Source organism: Oryx dammah, unplaced genomic scaffold (assembly GCF_014754425.2).
Source record: "Oryx dammah isolate SB20612 unplaced genomic scaffold, SCBI_Odam_1.1 HiC_scaffold_1, whole genome shotgun sequence".
NCBI classification, from domain to species: domain Eukaryota; kingdom Metazoa; phylum Chordata; class Mammalia; order Artiodactyla; family Bovidae; genus Oryx; species Oryx dammah.
In genome coordinates this window covers 22,749,229-22,765,010 of record NW_024070185.1, presented here as the reverse complement: position 1 = coordinate 22,765,010, position 15,782 = coordinate 22,749,229, and the positions used below count along the sequence as shown (strand labels likewise).

At 42.3% G+C, this 15,782-nt stretch overlaps 1 protein-coding gene across 1 annotated transcript; it reads right to left on the bottom strand.

The window, feature by feature from the left end:
• Window positions 1–13,616: 13,616 nt before the first annotated feature.
• Window positions 13,617–15,390, bottom strand: LOC120862257 (interferon beta-2-like). Its single transcript, XM_040238371.1, has one exon. It carries the CDS (start codon window positions 14,535–14,537, stop codon window positions 13,977–13,979), a length of 561 nt encoding a protein of 186 aa, XP_040094305.1. The 5' UTR covers window positions 14,538–15,390; the 3' UTR covers window positions 13,617–13,976.
• Between the last annotated feature and the right edge of the window lie 392 nt (window positions 15,391–15,782).

Below are 15,782 nucleotides of genomic sequence, written 5' to 3'. Positions count from 1 at the left end.
TCTGCCTGCAATACGGGAAACCCGGGTTTGATCCCTGGGTCAGGAAGATCCCTTGAAGAAGGAAATGGCAACCCACCAGTATTCTTGCCTGGAGAATTCCATGGACAGAAGAACCTGTCCATGGGTTTGCACATGGGTTTGCAAAGTGTCAGACACAACTGAATGACTGACACTTTCACTTTCCCCTAAATTTAACTGTTGAAATCTTAATCCCCAATACCTGAGAAGGTGAACTTATTTGGAAATAGAGTCACTGCAGATGTAAATAGCTAAATTGGAATGAAGTCATTTACTGGACTAGGGTGGGACCCCTAATCCAATAAGACCGATATCCTTATAAAAAAGTGAAAATTTAAATACAGATGTGCACACAGAGGGAACAGCAGATAGAGATAAAGGCAGAGATCAGGATGATGCAGCAGAAACTCAGGAATGCCAAAGCTTCCAACAAACCACCAGAAGTTAGGAGAGAGGCACGGGGCTAAGATTCTCCTTAACAGCCCTAAGCCAACACCTTGATTTTGAACTTCAAGCCTTCAAACTGAGACAGTAGATTTCTGTAGTTCTAAGCTACCCAACTTGCAGTACTTTGTTATGGCAGCCGTAGCAAATGAATACAACCTGCCACCAAATTCTGAATTTCACCAGGGTTAAGAGAATGTCATCTGTAGGTGAGAGAGCAGACATTAAATAGAACTATCATAGCCTTGTTGGATGAGCTAAAGAGCAGACTACATGTCCTATACCATCAGTTGAAGGCTTGGCAAAACCTGCCACTGAATAGGAAAGCCTTCTCAGTGCTCCTAAGAACAACAGTTGAAATGCAATCAGACAGGAACGATACTTTTTTTTTTCCTTGGCTGCACTGCACGGCATGTGGGACCTTTGTTCCCTGACCAGGGATTGAACCTTGCCTCTTACATATGAAGTGTGGAGTCTTAGCCACTGGACCACCAGGGAAATCCCTACTCTGTGTTGTACAGAGATAGCTTTATACCCAGTACGTATATAGAGGATGGTGATCTCTTTAGGTGGCTCCCTGTGTCTAGCCAGTCACACACAGTTCCGGCTTTAGAGATCCCTCACTAACTTTGTGGTTTAAGAAGAGGTTCTAGGGTCATGAAAGTAAAAGTGAAAGTGAAGTCAGTCAGTCGTGTCCGACTCTTTGTGACCCCGTGGACTGTAGCCTACCAGGCTCCTCCATCCATGGGATTTTCCAGGCAAGAGTACTGGAGTGGGTTGCTGTTTCCTTCTCCAGGGGATATTCCTGACCCAGGGATCGAACTCAGGTCTCCCACATTGTAGGCAGATGCTTTACAGTCTGAGCCACCAGGGAAGTTGATTCTAGGGTTACAGGGGTGTTTTATTAATAACACCAACTGTTGCTTCTCAGTCTGATTGAGAATTATAATTTTGGTCACTTCAAAGATTAATCCCTGTGATACTGGCGACATCGGAGTAAAGTTGTGAATATGAAAAGAGCATATTAAGGCTAAGAGGGTTCTACAAAAAAAAATTTCCATCATAGGTGTCTATAAACTGACCCTTTCTCAGTCCTCATTCAGCTACCATCTCCTCATGCTCAAACCCTCAGTAGCCTCTCGGCTTCCAGCCCCAACCTGCTCTAATCCACCCCTTCCAGCCGTGACCAAAGTCCCTGTTATACAAAGTTCTGACCAGGCCACTCCTCTCTTAAATACTTGACTCTCCAGGCCCTCAGCATCTATACCAATTTGAATTCCAGCTTCAGTTCCTTCTCACTCTTACCCAATTCCTACCCTTCGTGACATTCCCTGAACAGGTCACTTGTTTCATGATTCTTTTGTTCAGGTTGCTCTTTTCTGAAACGTTCTCTCTCCCATCCTTTTTATTTTTAAATGCTACTCTGTCTTCAAATCCAAGTTTGAATAGTTTCTCTGTGAACGTTGCTCAAGTCTTGTCAGACAGAATACATCTTGGCTTCTATAAGAAACTGTTCATTACATTAAAATGACATCATCATGCTATCATTTTTAGTCATATAATTACCCGTTTCTTTCCTTGAAAATGAGCTTCTTGAGGATAGTTCCTGTACCTTGTTTATGGATATAAGCCCAGTGCTTAGCAGTGTCTGATGTGTTGAGGTTGTAGGAAGTCTTGTAAATCACTGACTTGATTAGTGTGTAAACAGCAGCTCACACCGGACGCACAAGGAAAAAGTCAGCACTGTAAGCACCTCTTCTCACTTCTAAGGATGGGCAGACCTGCCTGCAGAACTTCATGAAAGTTAGAGTGAAGCGATGTATAGATGGGGTTACTTCCAAAAGCAGGGGAGATCGATGAGGGAGTGGGTGGGTTTCTGGCTTCTTTTCCAGTCCCCTATTTCAAGGCTCAGATAAGAAACACTTAAGAAGGTTCATCTGGCTTCAGGCGTGGATGAAACAATATATTCAGGAAGGTGTCATCATCTACCTCTCCCTTCCGCTCTCCTCTGAGTTGGTTTTATTCCTCAGCGTTTCTTCCAATGTGGGACATGTCAGACTCACCAGAGAAGGGCACCATCTAAAGCTGTGCAGAATGTAAGTTGTGCAGCCAGAAGTGGCAGTCCTGGTCCCAAGCTTACACTGAACCAGGCACCCGCTGCCGTAGACAGAGGCTCCTTCTTCCTCAGCATTCCAGCCGGAGTTCTCCTTGTCACTTTCACGGCCTCAGCTTGTGTCACGTAGCTCCTCCTCACCAGTCACTGTGGCCATGACGACGCCTGTGCTCTCAGTGCCCCAGCCTGGGTCAGAGGCCCATTCACACAGCTGGGTATGGCTCCAACCCACAGCTGTCAGTGGTGGTCCTAGATGCCAGGTGGGCCATAGCAGATGTCCAGTGTAACAGCTGAGCACAGTTCAGGCCATCGCAGGAGACTGACAAAGGCTGGCTCTTCTTCCTATTCACCCTTTCCTACAGTCTTCTACCCATCTCTTTCCTTGACATTTCAAAAATTTGTAAAACAATTGGTCTTATTTCTTAAGACCTCTTTGCAGAGGCCACTTACAGAACGTTGAAAGTTGGAATTTTAGGAGCGTCTTATTTATACTTTGTAATCAGAGATGCTGAATGTTCTTTTCCAATATCTGTACATATGACTTTGGTAAAAATGACATTCCTTTATTATCCCAAAGGACTTGCCTTTTGTGTGAGATTTGGGGAAGGCTGCTCCTTAAGCTCACTGAATTTTACATGAGTAATTTCTACAGTCTGGGGGACTTCCCTGGCAGTCCAGAGGTTAAGACTTCACCTTCTAAGCAGAGAGTGCAGGCTCAATCCCTGGTTGGGGAGCTAAGATCCCCAGCCAGGGGCTGAGCCCATATGCCTCACAGCCAAAAAGCCAATACATAAAGCAGAAGCAGTATTGTAGCAAATTCAGCAAAGACTTTAAAATTGACACACATCCAAAAAATCTTTTACAAAAGGGAAATTTCTACCATTTTTATTCATGTGTAATTAAGTTAAACACTGGGCACCTTCCATAGGCGAGGCCAGGTGCTAAACCAAATCATACATCCTGGACATTTATTCCTCAAAAGTTTGAGATATGACTATCCCCCATTTGCATAACTTGCCCAAGATGATACAGCTAGAAAATATCAGAACCCTCATTAGCTCTCAAGTCTATAAAACCTGTGCTTTTTTCACTAAAATAAGCTTTTTTTTTGAATATTTGGATTTTTAAATTTACAGATTGCCACTTCATTCTTTTCTGGATTAATAAATCATTTTCTGCTTTGAAAACTATTTGTTTTACCTCTGGGTTTTCCTTAAAAAAAAGGAAGGAGAAGGAGCCAAGTTAAAAGGTAAAAGGAAAGAGAAACTTTGTTGTGTATTTCCATTAAAAAATAGGGCGGGGACCATTTTTCTTACACATGCCTATGAGATAACGAAAGCCACTGGTATGAGACTTGAAAAGGAAACTGCACGCAGAGCCTTCTTGCTACAACAAGGATTAAACCATAGTGGTCAAGAGAAGGAAATGCAGCCTTACCAAGGAAAACTGTGACTCACCCTTCAGACAGCTGCCTCCAAATACCTGAAGAGAAAATGTTCTCTGTAGAAGCTGGTAAAGAGCAGATGGGAATTTCCTGCTAATCTCCATAGAGCAAGGGAGTGAAAGTCCTTTTCTGAATGGGTGGGGCTGGAAGGGAGACAAACTTCTTGAGAGCAAGGAGCAGGCCTTCTGCAGAAGGCCCTGATAAGCCCTTGGGGCAAAGCCAGGAGCTGGAGCCCCTGGACCACAGAACTCCTTGTGCTCTCTTTAAACCACAAGATCAGTGCTATGATGTTGCATAAAGGTTAACAGTTTGACCAGTTTGACAGCTCCCAGGTGATCAGTGGTAAAAGAATCTACCTGCCAATGCAGAAGACACAGGTTTGATTCCTGGGTTGGGAAGATCTCCTGAAGGAGGAAGTGGCAGCCCACTCCAGTATTCTTGCCTGGGAAATCCCATGGACAAAGGAGACTGGTGGGCTACAGTCCATAGGGTTGCAAAGAATTGGACATGACTGAGCGTGCGCGCACACACACAGATTATTACAGGGTGTTGAAAACATGGTTTCTGGTTCCAAATATATCTTTCTTCTTACCAGCTGTAGACTTGGGTAAGTTACTTAATCTTACTGAGTTTTGGTTTTCTTATATGTAGAAAGAAGACAGTAATACTTTCCTCTATGGTTTTCAGAAGCATTAAATAAGATGGTATACATTTATATAACACATTTAGCAGAGTCCCTTGAAGAACAAATGTCCTTAAGAAGTGTAGTTGTTATTGTTGTGTTTGTGTTATGCTATTATAGCAGATATTCACATTATAAAGACATAAATATAGTTACCTTGATGATTCCTCAAAAATTAAATATGGAATTACCATAGTGGAATCTAGCAATTCCACTTCTGGTTAAGCTTGTGTCTTTATGTAAATTACCCCCAGCCACTTAGCTATTGAGGTCTAAAAGATCACTAATGCAATAAATTCAGGTTATCATACTCAAAGATTTAGAAAAAATACAAATGCCTGGGGCTGAAATAGATATTTTCACACTCACATTTATAGCAGCGTTAATCAAAATAACCAAAAGTTGGAAGCAACTCAAATGTCCATCAGTGAAGGAATGAATAAACAAAATGGGATATATACTTACAATGGAATATTGTTCATCCATTAAAATGAAGGAAATTTTGATACATGTTACAACATAGCTGAAACTTGAAGACATTATAAGTGAAATAAGTCAGTCACAAATGAAATAAAGACTACAAGTCCACTTATATGGGGTAGCTAGAGGGTTCAAATTCATTGTTGTTATTTAGTTGTTAAGTCATGTCCAGTTCTTTTTCAATCCCTTGGAATGTAACCTGTCGGGCTCCTCTATCCAAGGGATTTCCCAGGCAAGAATACTGGAGTGGGTTGCCATTTTCTTCTCCAGGGGATCTTCCCAACCCAGAGATTGAATCACGTCTCCTGCATTGCAGGTGGATTGCTTACCACCTAGCTGCCTGGGAAGCCCCATTTGAATTCATAGAGATAGAAAATAAAATGGTGATTGCCATGGTTGGGAGGAGGGGAAATAGAGAACTAGTGTTTCATGGGTATAGAGTCTCAGCTGGGAAAGAGAAAAAAAACTCTGAAGTTGTGTGGTGATGATTACATAACAGTGGAAACGGATTTAGTGCTATAAAACTGCACACTTAGAAATGCTTAAAATGGTAGATTTTATATTGTGTATATTTTACCACAATAAAAGAAAAAAATAGTTTGTTCTTTGTTTTCTGCAACTTGAAATGCAGTTGGTGCAGGTGTGTAACATAGAAAGTGCTCTGGGCTTTTTTCCAGAGTTTTAGTAGGAGAGGATCAACTTCTTGGGCAACCTTTTAAAATATGAGAGACTATTGCAATGTGACATAAAAACCTCTTACAATCTAACTGCTGACAGTGTTGAACTTAGACTGTAAGGGCCTATTGGGGCTTCTCTGGAGGCTCAGCGATAAAGAATCCGCCTGCCAATGCAGGAGACATGTTTTTGACCCCTGGGTTGGGAAGATCCCTTGGCGAAGGAAATGGTAACCCACTCCAGTATTCTTGCCTAGGAAATCCCATGGACAGACGAGCCTGGCAGGCTACAGTCCATAGGGTCACAAAGGAGTTGGATATGACTTAGTGATTAAACACACATCACAAGGGCCTATTGATTTAATCTTATCTTGGAATCTTATTAAGAGATACTAGGCCATCAAACAATGTATGCTGATTCTGAAAAAGGGACACAAGATACTGCGGCTTCATTTTATATTTCTTCCTTCTTATCTGTTTTTAAGAACTTTAATGAAGCATAATTGATATCCAATAAACTGCATATTTAAAGCGAACATTTGGTTTTGATGCACATGTACACTCCCGAAATCATGGACACCAACACAGAGAACATATTCATATCCTTCCAAAAGTTTCCTCATGTCTGTTTGTAATTCCTACCTCCATCTGGTTCCTTAGTCCCACCACACCCATCCTCAGGTAACCATTGATCTGCTTTTTGTCATTATAGCTTACCTTTCTATTCCTTTGTATGAATGGGACAATACAGAATGTATTCTTTGTCTGTCTTGTATTCAGCGTAATTTTGAGATTTATCCATGCTATTGTGTGTATCGAAGATACATCCCTTTTTATTGCTGAGTATTATCTGGATCCCATCATTTCTTTAATCATTCATTTGTGATGGGCATTTGAGTTGTTTCTAATTTGGGGATATTAGAAGTGAAGTTCCTACAAACATTCATATACAAGTATATGTATAGAAAGATGCTTTCCTTTCTCTTTGATAAATAATTGAGTGGAAAAGCTGGGTCATATAGTAGGTGTGTATTTACCTTTTTAAGAAACTATAGAATAGTTTTCCAAAGTGATTCTACCATGGTTTACTTCTACCAGCAGTGCAATGAGAGTTCCAGTCGTTCTATATCCTTGCCAATGATTGATGAAGTCAGTCTTTAACTTTAGCCTTCTGATAAGTGTGCAGTGATGTCTCATTGCGGGTTTAATTTGCATTTCCTTAATGACTAATGAAGTTGATCGATCATCTTTTTCTGTCCTATTAGCCACCTTATTGGGTTGACCCAAAAGTCCATTCGGGTCTTTCCATAAGATGTTATCAGTTCAGTTCAGTTCAGTCTCTCAGTCGTGTCTGACTCTTTGCGACCCCATGAATCGCAGCACGCCAGGCCTCCCTGTCCATCACCAACTCCCGGAGTTCACTCAGACTCACGTCCATCGAGTCAGTGATGCCATCCAGCCATCTCATCCTCTGTTGTCCCCTTCTCCTCCTGTCCCCAATCCCTCCCAGCACCAGAGTCTTTTCCAATGAGTCAACTCTTCGCATGAGGTGGCCAAAGTACTGGAGTTTCAGCTTTAGCATCACTCCTTCCAAAGAAATCCCAGGGCTGATCTCCTTCAGAATGGACTGGTTGGATCTCCTTGCAGTCCAAGGGACTCTCAAGAGTCTTCTCCAACACCACAGTTCAAGAGCATCAATTCTTCGGCGCTCAGCCTTTTTCACCGTCAACATTTTGGCCAACCCAGTATCTTCTTTGGTGACATGTTTTCAAGTCTTTGTCCATCTTTTATTGGGTTGTTTTACTGTTTCTGAGATTTCAGAGTTCTTTATCCATTGAAAAATCCTTTACCATGTATGTGTCTTAAAAATATGTCTCCCAGTCTGTCATAGATCTTTTCATTTCCTTAAGAAGGAAGGAAACTTTTGAAGGGAGCTCCATTTTTTCTTATTCCTAATGAAGTTTGAGTTTCCTAAGAACATGCTACACAGGGAATTATAAACCAAAGCAGAAATTTTGAAACAGAATGCCAACTGAAGATTTACTAATAATTGTTTGATGGGAACAAATTTCTGGGGTATTATCCATCAAGTCAGTTAACAAGGTAAGTGATGAACTTGGTCCTGCTAAATTAAGAGAGTATATTTCTGTGCTGGCAATTCTAGTCCAATGTCAGAGTTTGATTGTTTTAAACTAACTAGTCTAAGAGATTTTAGACAATTAAACTGAGGTTCATAAAGCAACAATCTATGTTAAGAAAAAAGGATAAATTCATAAACTGTTACTTTTTCAAGCTCAATAAGCATCAGTGCAACAGATTTAGAGAAAATGTTTGCAATTAGCAAGACCTGATTCTGGGTGCCCTTCACCTTCCAGCTGCACTACCAGCTGCTGGCTCTCTGTCTATGTCTCAGACCAGTCAAAACAGAAGTCCATATCAGTGAGGGCCTTGCCTATGGCTGGACAGACCTCAAGTGTGTCACTTGTAGAAATGGATCAGGATGGCTAGTGGACATTCTGCAGGAAGGGTGGTGGCTATGGTAGGTCCTCATGTAATCAAATGGGTTCCTGTGTAATCAAAAACCATTTCACACTCATTATCTGATCTAAATCACACACACACACAGCATGAAGCAGGATTTCATGTTTCCTTGACCTATTTGTTATTCATTTATCTCTTTGGTGTAGCATTCATTCAAATATATCACCCATTTTTTATTGGGTTATTTTCTCTTGTTGAGTTGTGAGAGTATTTTTAATACATTCTGGATACAAGTCCTTCATCAGATATGTGATTTGTAAACAGTGTCTCCCAGATTATGGCATGCTCTTTTCATTTTCTTAAGAGCACTTTATGAACAAGTCCCTGCATCAGATACATCTGGGACCTAAAAGTGCCTAACGACACCAAAAATTCCTAAATACCAGCTTTGTTAAGAGCAAAAACTACCATACAAACGTACACTGATATTACACCCGTAGCTACATGTCCGTTTGGTTAGGCAATGTTTAAGTTCTTATGTTAACTGAGATGTTTGCCAGGGCCTCCTAACTGCTTGACCCCTTAATCCATGTCTTCTGCATGATTTCCTTGGGAGGTAGAGCAGTGGGAGTGGGAAGCGGCTCTGCCTTCTGTCCCCACTGATTTGGTTCATGTACAGACGTCTAGACACCCTCTGCTTGCTTGCCATATGATTTCACCCTTGAACATGTGCGGCCTTTGTATGGGCAGCCTTCTCTACTGAAGGTTTGAAGAAGATGGAGGAGACAATTTCATCCCATGAACGCACATGATTTCAGGTTGCCTATGAGGCAACGTTATTTGCCCTCGCTAGAAATTTTTCACTGCTGCCTTATTCCAGGGAGCATCTCAGCTCCAAGTGCTTCTCTGTCTTTCCTCCTCAAAAACAGATGCCCCCAAACATGCGATTGGTGTGGCAATGTCTTTTGTGTTGCCATATGCACAACCTCAAGATCTCACCTTGTTTCACAAGAGGCCCATTTGGTATTTTTCCCCAAGAACCAGCACTTTCCTAGTGAGGTTTTCTGGTGCCAACTAAAATAATTACAAGCAATAAATGCTGGAGAGGGTGTGGAGAAAAGGGAACCCTCTTACACTGTTGGTGGGAATGCAAACTAGTACAGCCACTATGGAGAACAGTGTGGAGATTCCTTAAAAAACTGGAAATAGAACTGCCTTATGACCCAGCAATCCCACTGCTGGGCATACACACCAAGGAAACCAGAATTGAAAGAGACACATGTACCCCAGTGTTCATCGCAGCACTGTTTATAATAGCCAGGACATGGAAGCAACCTAGATGTCCATCAGCAGATGAATGGATAAGAAAGCTGTGGAACATATACACAATGGAGTATTACTCAGCCATTAAAAAGAATATATTTGAATCGGTTCTAATGAGGTGGATGAAACTGGAGCCTGTTATACAGAGTGAAGTAAGCCAGAAAGAAAAACACCAATACAGTATAGTAACGCATAGATATGGAATTTAGAAAGACGGTAACAATAACCCTGTATGTGAGACAGCAAAAGAGACACAGATGTATAGAACAGTCTTTTGGACTCTGTGGGAGAGGGAGAGGGTGGGATGATTTGGGAGAATGGCATTGAAACATATATAATATCATATATGAAACAAATCGCCAATCTAGGTTCGAGGCAGGGTACAGATGCTTGGGGCTGGTGCACTGGGACAACCCAGAGGGGTGGTACAGGGAGGGAGGAGGAAGGGGGGTTCAGGATGGGGAACACGTGTATACCCGTGGCAGATTTATGTTGATGTATGGCAAAACCAATACAATATTGTAAAGTAATTAACCTCCAATTAAAATAAATTTATATTAAAAAAATAATAAAATGCAGAAAAATAAAATAATTACTTCCCTCCTCATATGTAGCAGTCTATGAAGACATGCTGCCTTATATATGGCATAGCTGTTTAGCATATGCAAATACAGATGCAGTTTGGGGTTAGCCTCCCTCATTCTTATTAGAATTAATATTAATTTATCATTTATCCTCTATGATGATAGAGATACTGTTTAAAAAACCTTCTTCTGGCTGCACTGGGTCTTTGTTGCTGCACATGGTTTCTTCATTGTGGGGAGAGGACTTTTCTCCTTGCTGCGCACAGGCTGTAGAGCACGTGGGCTCAGTAACTGCAGCATACAGGCTTAGCTGTCCCACAACATGCTGGATCTTAGTTTCCCAACCCAGGATAGAAAGTCTGTCCCCTGCACTGGAAGGCAGATTATATTTTTTTTAACTTTTTATTTCGTATTGGGGTATAGCCAATTAAGAGTGTTGTGACAGTTTCTGTATACAGCGAAGGGGCTCAGCCATAGATATATATGCATCCATTTCTCCCAAGCTCCCCTCCCATCCAGACCACCACATAACATGAGCAGAGTTCATTGTGCTATACAGTAGGTTGGAAGGCAGATTGTTAACCACTGGAGCACCAGGGAAGTCTCATGAACATACTCTTGATATTCTGGATGGATCAGCATGCTCAGCTGTGGCACAGTTAATTCTGCAGAAGAAGCCTCTCCTCTATCAGCTGGTCCCCTGCACACACCCAGAGCAGACCTTTCCAAGGCTACCCAAGCCTCTGGCTTTCTCAGCCAGTTTAGCCGTTCGGCCCAGGCGAACTTTGGCATCCTCTTGACTGTTCTTGCTTGGAGAATCCCAGGGATGGGGGAGCCTGGTGGGCTGCCGTCTATGGGGTCGCACAGAGTCAGACACGACTGAAGTGACTTAGCAGTAGCAGTAGCAGTGACTGCTCTAGAAAGCCCTATCACACGGCATTTCGAGGTCCTGACTTGTTTTTAACTCCTAGGAGAAAAGAAACATGGTACAGAAGGGCTTTTGGCAGAGCTGGGCTGTGGAGTCGCAGACTGTGAGGAGCTGGAGGGGGCGGGAAAGTTTATTGTGTTCCGGGGACCTTGACTGGCTTGGGAGAACCCCAGCAACAGACACGCTTCTCGGTCCCACAGCTGGTGTCTTACCCAACTTATGTCAGAAGAGGGAGCTCCGAGTTCATTGTCTGCACAGTAACTTGACTAACATTTCTTTTCAAAGCTGAATCCCTTAAAGGCAAGACAGACTCCTAGGCATTTGCTCCAGGAGAAAATGCTCAGCACAACGCATGGATGGAGGCAGCTAATGACGGGAACAGTCACCAATTCAGGTTCTCGAAGGGTTCAATACAAAGACAGTGTCCCATCCATGCTGGCCAGGCTCCCCATGAGCTCCTAGGGAAACTGTATTTTCCCAGCATAAGCCCTAGGATCTCTACTCTTTCCCAATCTGTTGTTTTCCTCTATTTCTTTGCATTGATCGTTGAAGAAGGCTTTCTTATCTCTTCTTGCTATTCTTTGGAACTCTGCATTCAGATGCGTATATCTTTCCTTTTCTCCTTTGCTTTTCACCTCTCTTCTTTTCACAGCTATTTGTAAGGCCTCCCAGACAGCCATTTTGCTTTTTTGCATTTCTTTTCCATGGGGATGGTCTTGATCCCTGTCTCCTGTACAAAGTCACGAACCTCATTCCATAGTTCATCAGGCACTCTATCTATCAGATCTAGGCCCTTAAATCTATTTCTCACTTCCACTGTATAATCATAAGGGATTTGATTTAGGTCATACCTGAATGGTCTAGCGGTTTTCCCTACTTTCTTCAATTTGAGTCTGAATTTGGTAATAAGGAATTCATGATCTGAGCCACAGTCAGCTCCCGGTCTTGTTTTTGTTGACTGTATAGAGCTTCTCCATCTTTGGCGGCAAAGAATAGAATCAATCTGATTTCGGTGTTGACCATCTGGTAATGTCCATGTGTAGAGTCTTCTCTTGTGTTGTTGGAAGAGGGTGTTTGCTATGTCCAGTGCAGTTTCTTGGCAAACCTCTATTAGTCTTTGCCCTGCTTCATTCTGCATTCCAAGGCCAAATTTGCCTGTTACTCCAGGTGTTTCTTGACTTCCTACTTTTGCATTCCAGTCCCCTATAATGAAAAGGACTTCTTTTTTGGGTGTTAGTTCTAAAAGGTCTTGTAGGTCTTCATAAAACCGTTCAACTTCAGCTTCTTCAACATTACTGGTTGGGGCATAGACTTGGATAACTGTGATATTGAATGGTTTGCCTTGGAGACAAACAGAGATCATTCTGTCGTTTTTGAGATTGCATCCAAGTACTGCATTTCGGACTCTTTTGTTGACCATGATGGCTACTCCATTTCTTGATGCTAAAGCTGAAGCTCCAGTACTTTGGCCACCCCATGCAAAGAGCTGACTCATTGGAAAAGACTCTGATGCTGGGAGGGATTGGGGGCAGGAGGAGAAGGGGACGACCGAGGATGAGATGCCTGGATGGCATCACAGACTCGATGGACGTGAGTTTGAGTGAACTCCAGGAGTTGGTGATGGACAGGGAGGCCTGGCGTGCTGCGATTCATGGGGTCGCAAAGAGTCGGACACGACTGAGCAACTGAACTGAATTGAACTGAAGTCCTAGGATAAGTGAGTACCCCCTCTTCCCACCTGAACTTCCTTTTCTTCCCTGCTTTCTGGTTTTTCCTTTGGCCTGAAACCACTACATCTGTTACACCTGTCTTGGATTTGGCTTTAGAGAGTATGTGGGCTTCAGAGATGCAAAGCAGCAGGAAAAGCAGATAGGATAGTCCTGTATGAACAAGGAAGGGGGAACCAGGAGCAGACTTGCTTTTCTGGGGGGGAAAAATAAGGAAAAAAAGTTAGATGGCAGGGGTATCAAGCAGAGTCTTTTTTCCCTCTGGCGTCTATGCCCCGGAAGCAGACAGAGACCCCGGCTCTCCTAAGACAACCATACACTTTGGCTGTTTCATGAAGAGTACGATAAAGGGACTGCTACTTAAAAGCATCACAGAAGTGCCAGGGAACGTCTCAGCGTTGGGCATGGCTGGGGGGTGGGGAGAGACATAAACATTTTAAAATCCGGTGGATGGGGCATGTGGAAAGGAAAGCAGGGCATCCCACAGATAATAGATGAATTAAGGGCAAACACAAGAGCTGAAATATTCCTCCAGTTACCCTGACAGCCAGGCAAATTCTACCTTGAGGGCCGAAGAACCTGGGGCAGAGTGGAGAACAGTAGGCGGCCCTGCTTCGAAGGCCACAGTCATCTACTTGTGTCTACATTTTAATTCTGCAGAGGCTCACGCCACAGTTCTTCTCCTAAAATCACTTCCCTTATCATCTTTTACCTTGTATATTCCACATGACTTCCTTTCATTTTAAATCCATTGAGGGCAGGGGCCAGAAACTCTACAACTCGGCAGGCTCATTCTATAAAGAATGTCTCCCACGTGCTCTGCAATTTTAGTAATGTGTTGTCACATAAATCAAGTTGACATTAAAACTACCACGTTGACTTTTGTTTCGTAAATAATTTATTTCCCATATAAAAGTTTAAATAAATAATGCATAAATCAATTTAAAAATAGGTTAGTCTTTAACTGTCCATTGAAATCCAGTGCATTGCATGGTCAGTTACTTCAAGAGCCTCTGCTGCTGAAGAGTCTCACCTCAAAGTCACATTGTCCCTTCCCAGAGCCACAGCGGGGAGATGTTCAGTCACGGAGGTGACCTGTTAGTCTCCTCAGGAAAGAAAAGTTCCTGAGGATTTGCACTCGAACGACTGTCCAGGCACACCTGTTGTACTCCTTGGACTTCAGGTACTGCACCAGGTTGAAGTAATATTTCTGCAGGTGAAGAACGGTCGTGTCTCCCATAGTGGAGTTTTGCTTCTGCATTATTTCCTTCAGGATTGGCTCCAGACGATTCATCTGCCCATAGAGTTCCACAAGGAGGTCCTCAATGATGGTCTCAGACCAGCCAGTGCTGGAGAAGTCTCTGGTGAGAATGTTGAAGATCTGCTGGAGCATCTCATACATGACCAATACGGCGTCTTCCTTCCGGAACTGCTGTGCTTGCTTCATCTCCTCAGGCATCTGGAAGTCCATCCTGAACTGGAGGCAGTGTTGAGGAGTTGAAGGTAACTGCCACAGGAGGTTCTGACACACCACAGAGCTCCGCCTTTGTTGGTATCGAAGCAAGCTGTAGCTCCTGGAAAGAGCTGTGGTGGAGAGACACAGCAGGAGAACCATCTGGAGGAGGCACCGGTAGGTCATGGTGAAATCAGGCCCAGGGCTGCCTGTTCTGCTAGAAGGTGCTGAAGCTGAGTCTTCAAGAGTTTGCAGAGTGAATGTCCTTCCTCCTTGAGTGTGGGCTACTTAAACAGGATGGCCCTCCCTTCTTTCTATTTGAGAGGAATTTCCCACTTTCAGGTCTCCCTTTCACTTTTCCCATGTCATTTAAATTGTTAGTTGCCTCCAAAACTCTTTTTCTTTAAGCTCCTTGCTATTTTAATTTATATATACCACATGGAAAAAAAGATATACAAACTGAGAATTTCTAATGTTTTTTAAAGTTTCAATGAATAGCTGAATGTTAAAGAAAAATATAAGCCAAATCTTTGGAACTAGATTATTACAGGATTCTTTCATTTTGAAAAGATTTTTCTTTTTCTCTTTTCATATTATGAGATTTGGGAAGAGGGGGCCTTGTTTGTAAGAGAGTTTTCTTTTTCATAAAAATTAGGTTTAATTCTCAATTCTGCTATTACCAAACAATAATACTTGCAGTTTATGATTTTAAAAGAGACATGTATTTTTTCTATCTATAAGAGAATAATGTTAAACTAAGTTGATGAACAATAAATATATGAGATATGTATGATTTAAATTAAATACATGCAGTTTATGATTTTAAAAAAAGACATCTATTTTTTTTCTATCTAAAATAGAGTGATGTTCCTAGAGGGGTGGGAGGGGGCATGAAGGTTCCAGAGGGAGGGGATATATGTATACTTATGGCTGATTCATGTTGATATATGGCAGAAACCAATGTAATATTGTAAAGCAATTATCATTCAAGTAAAAATAAATATATTTAAATAAAAATAAAAAATAATGTATATAAAAAACAAAATAGAATGATGTTAAACTAAGTTGATCTGAATTTTTTGGAGGCCTTAGCCATAAGCAGCAAGACATCACATAACTTTGTGAACTTCGTTGTTGTTTTTCAGTCACTAAGTCAGGTCCAACTTTTTGCGACCCCATGGAATGCACAATGCCAGGCTTCCCTGTCCTTAAGTACCTCCCAGAGTTTGTTCAAACTCATGTCCATTGAGTCAGCGATGCCTTCCAACCATCTCATCTTCTGTCACCCCCTTTCCCTCTTGCCCTCAATCTTTCCCAGCGTGAGGGTGTTTTGTAATGAGTCAGCTCTTTGCATCAATTGATCAAAGCATTGGAGCTTCAGCTTCAGTATCAGTTCTTCCAATGAATATTCAGGACTGATTTCCTTTAGGA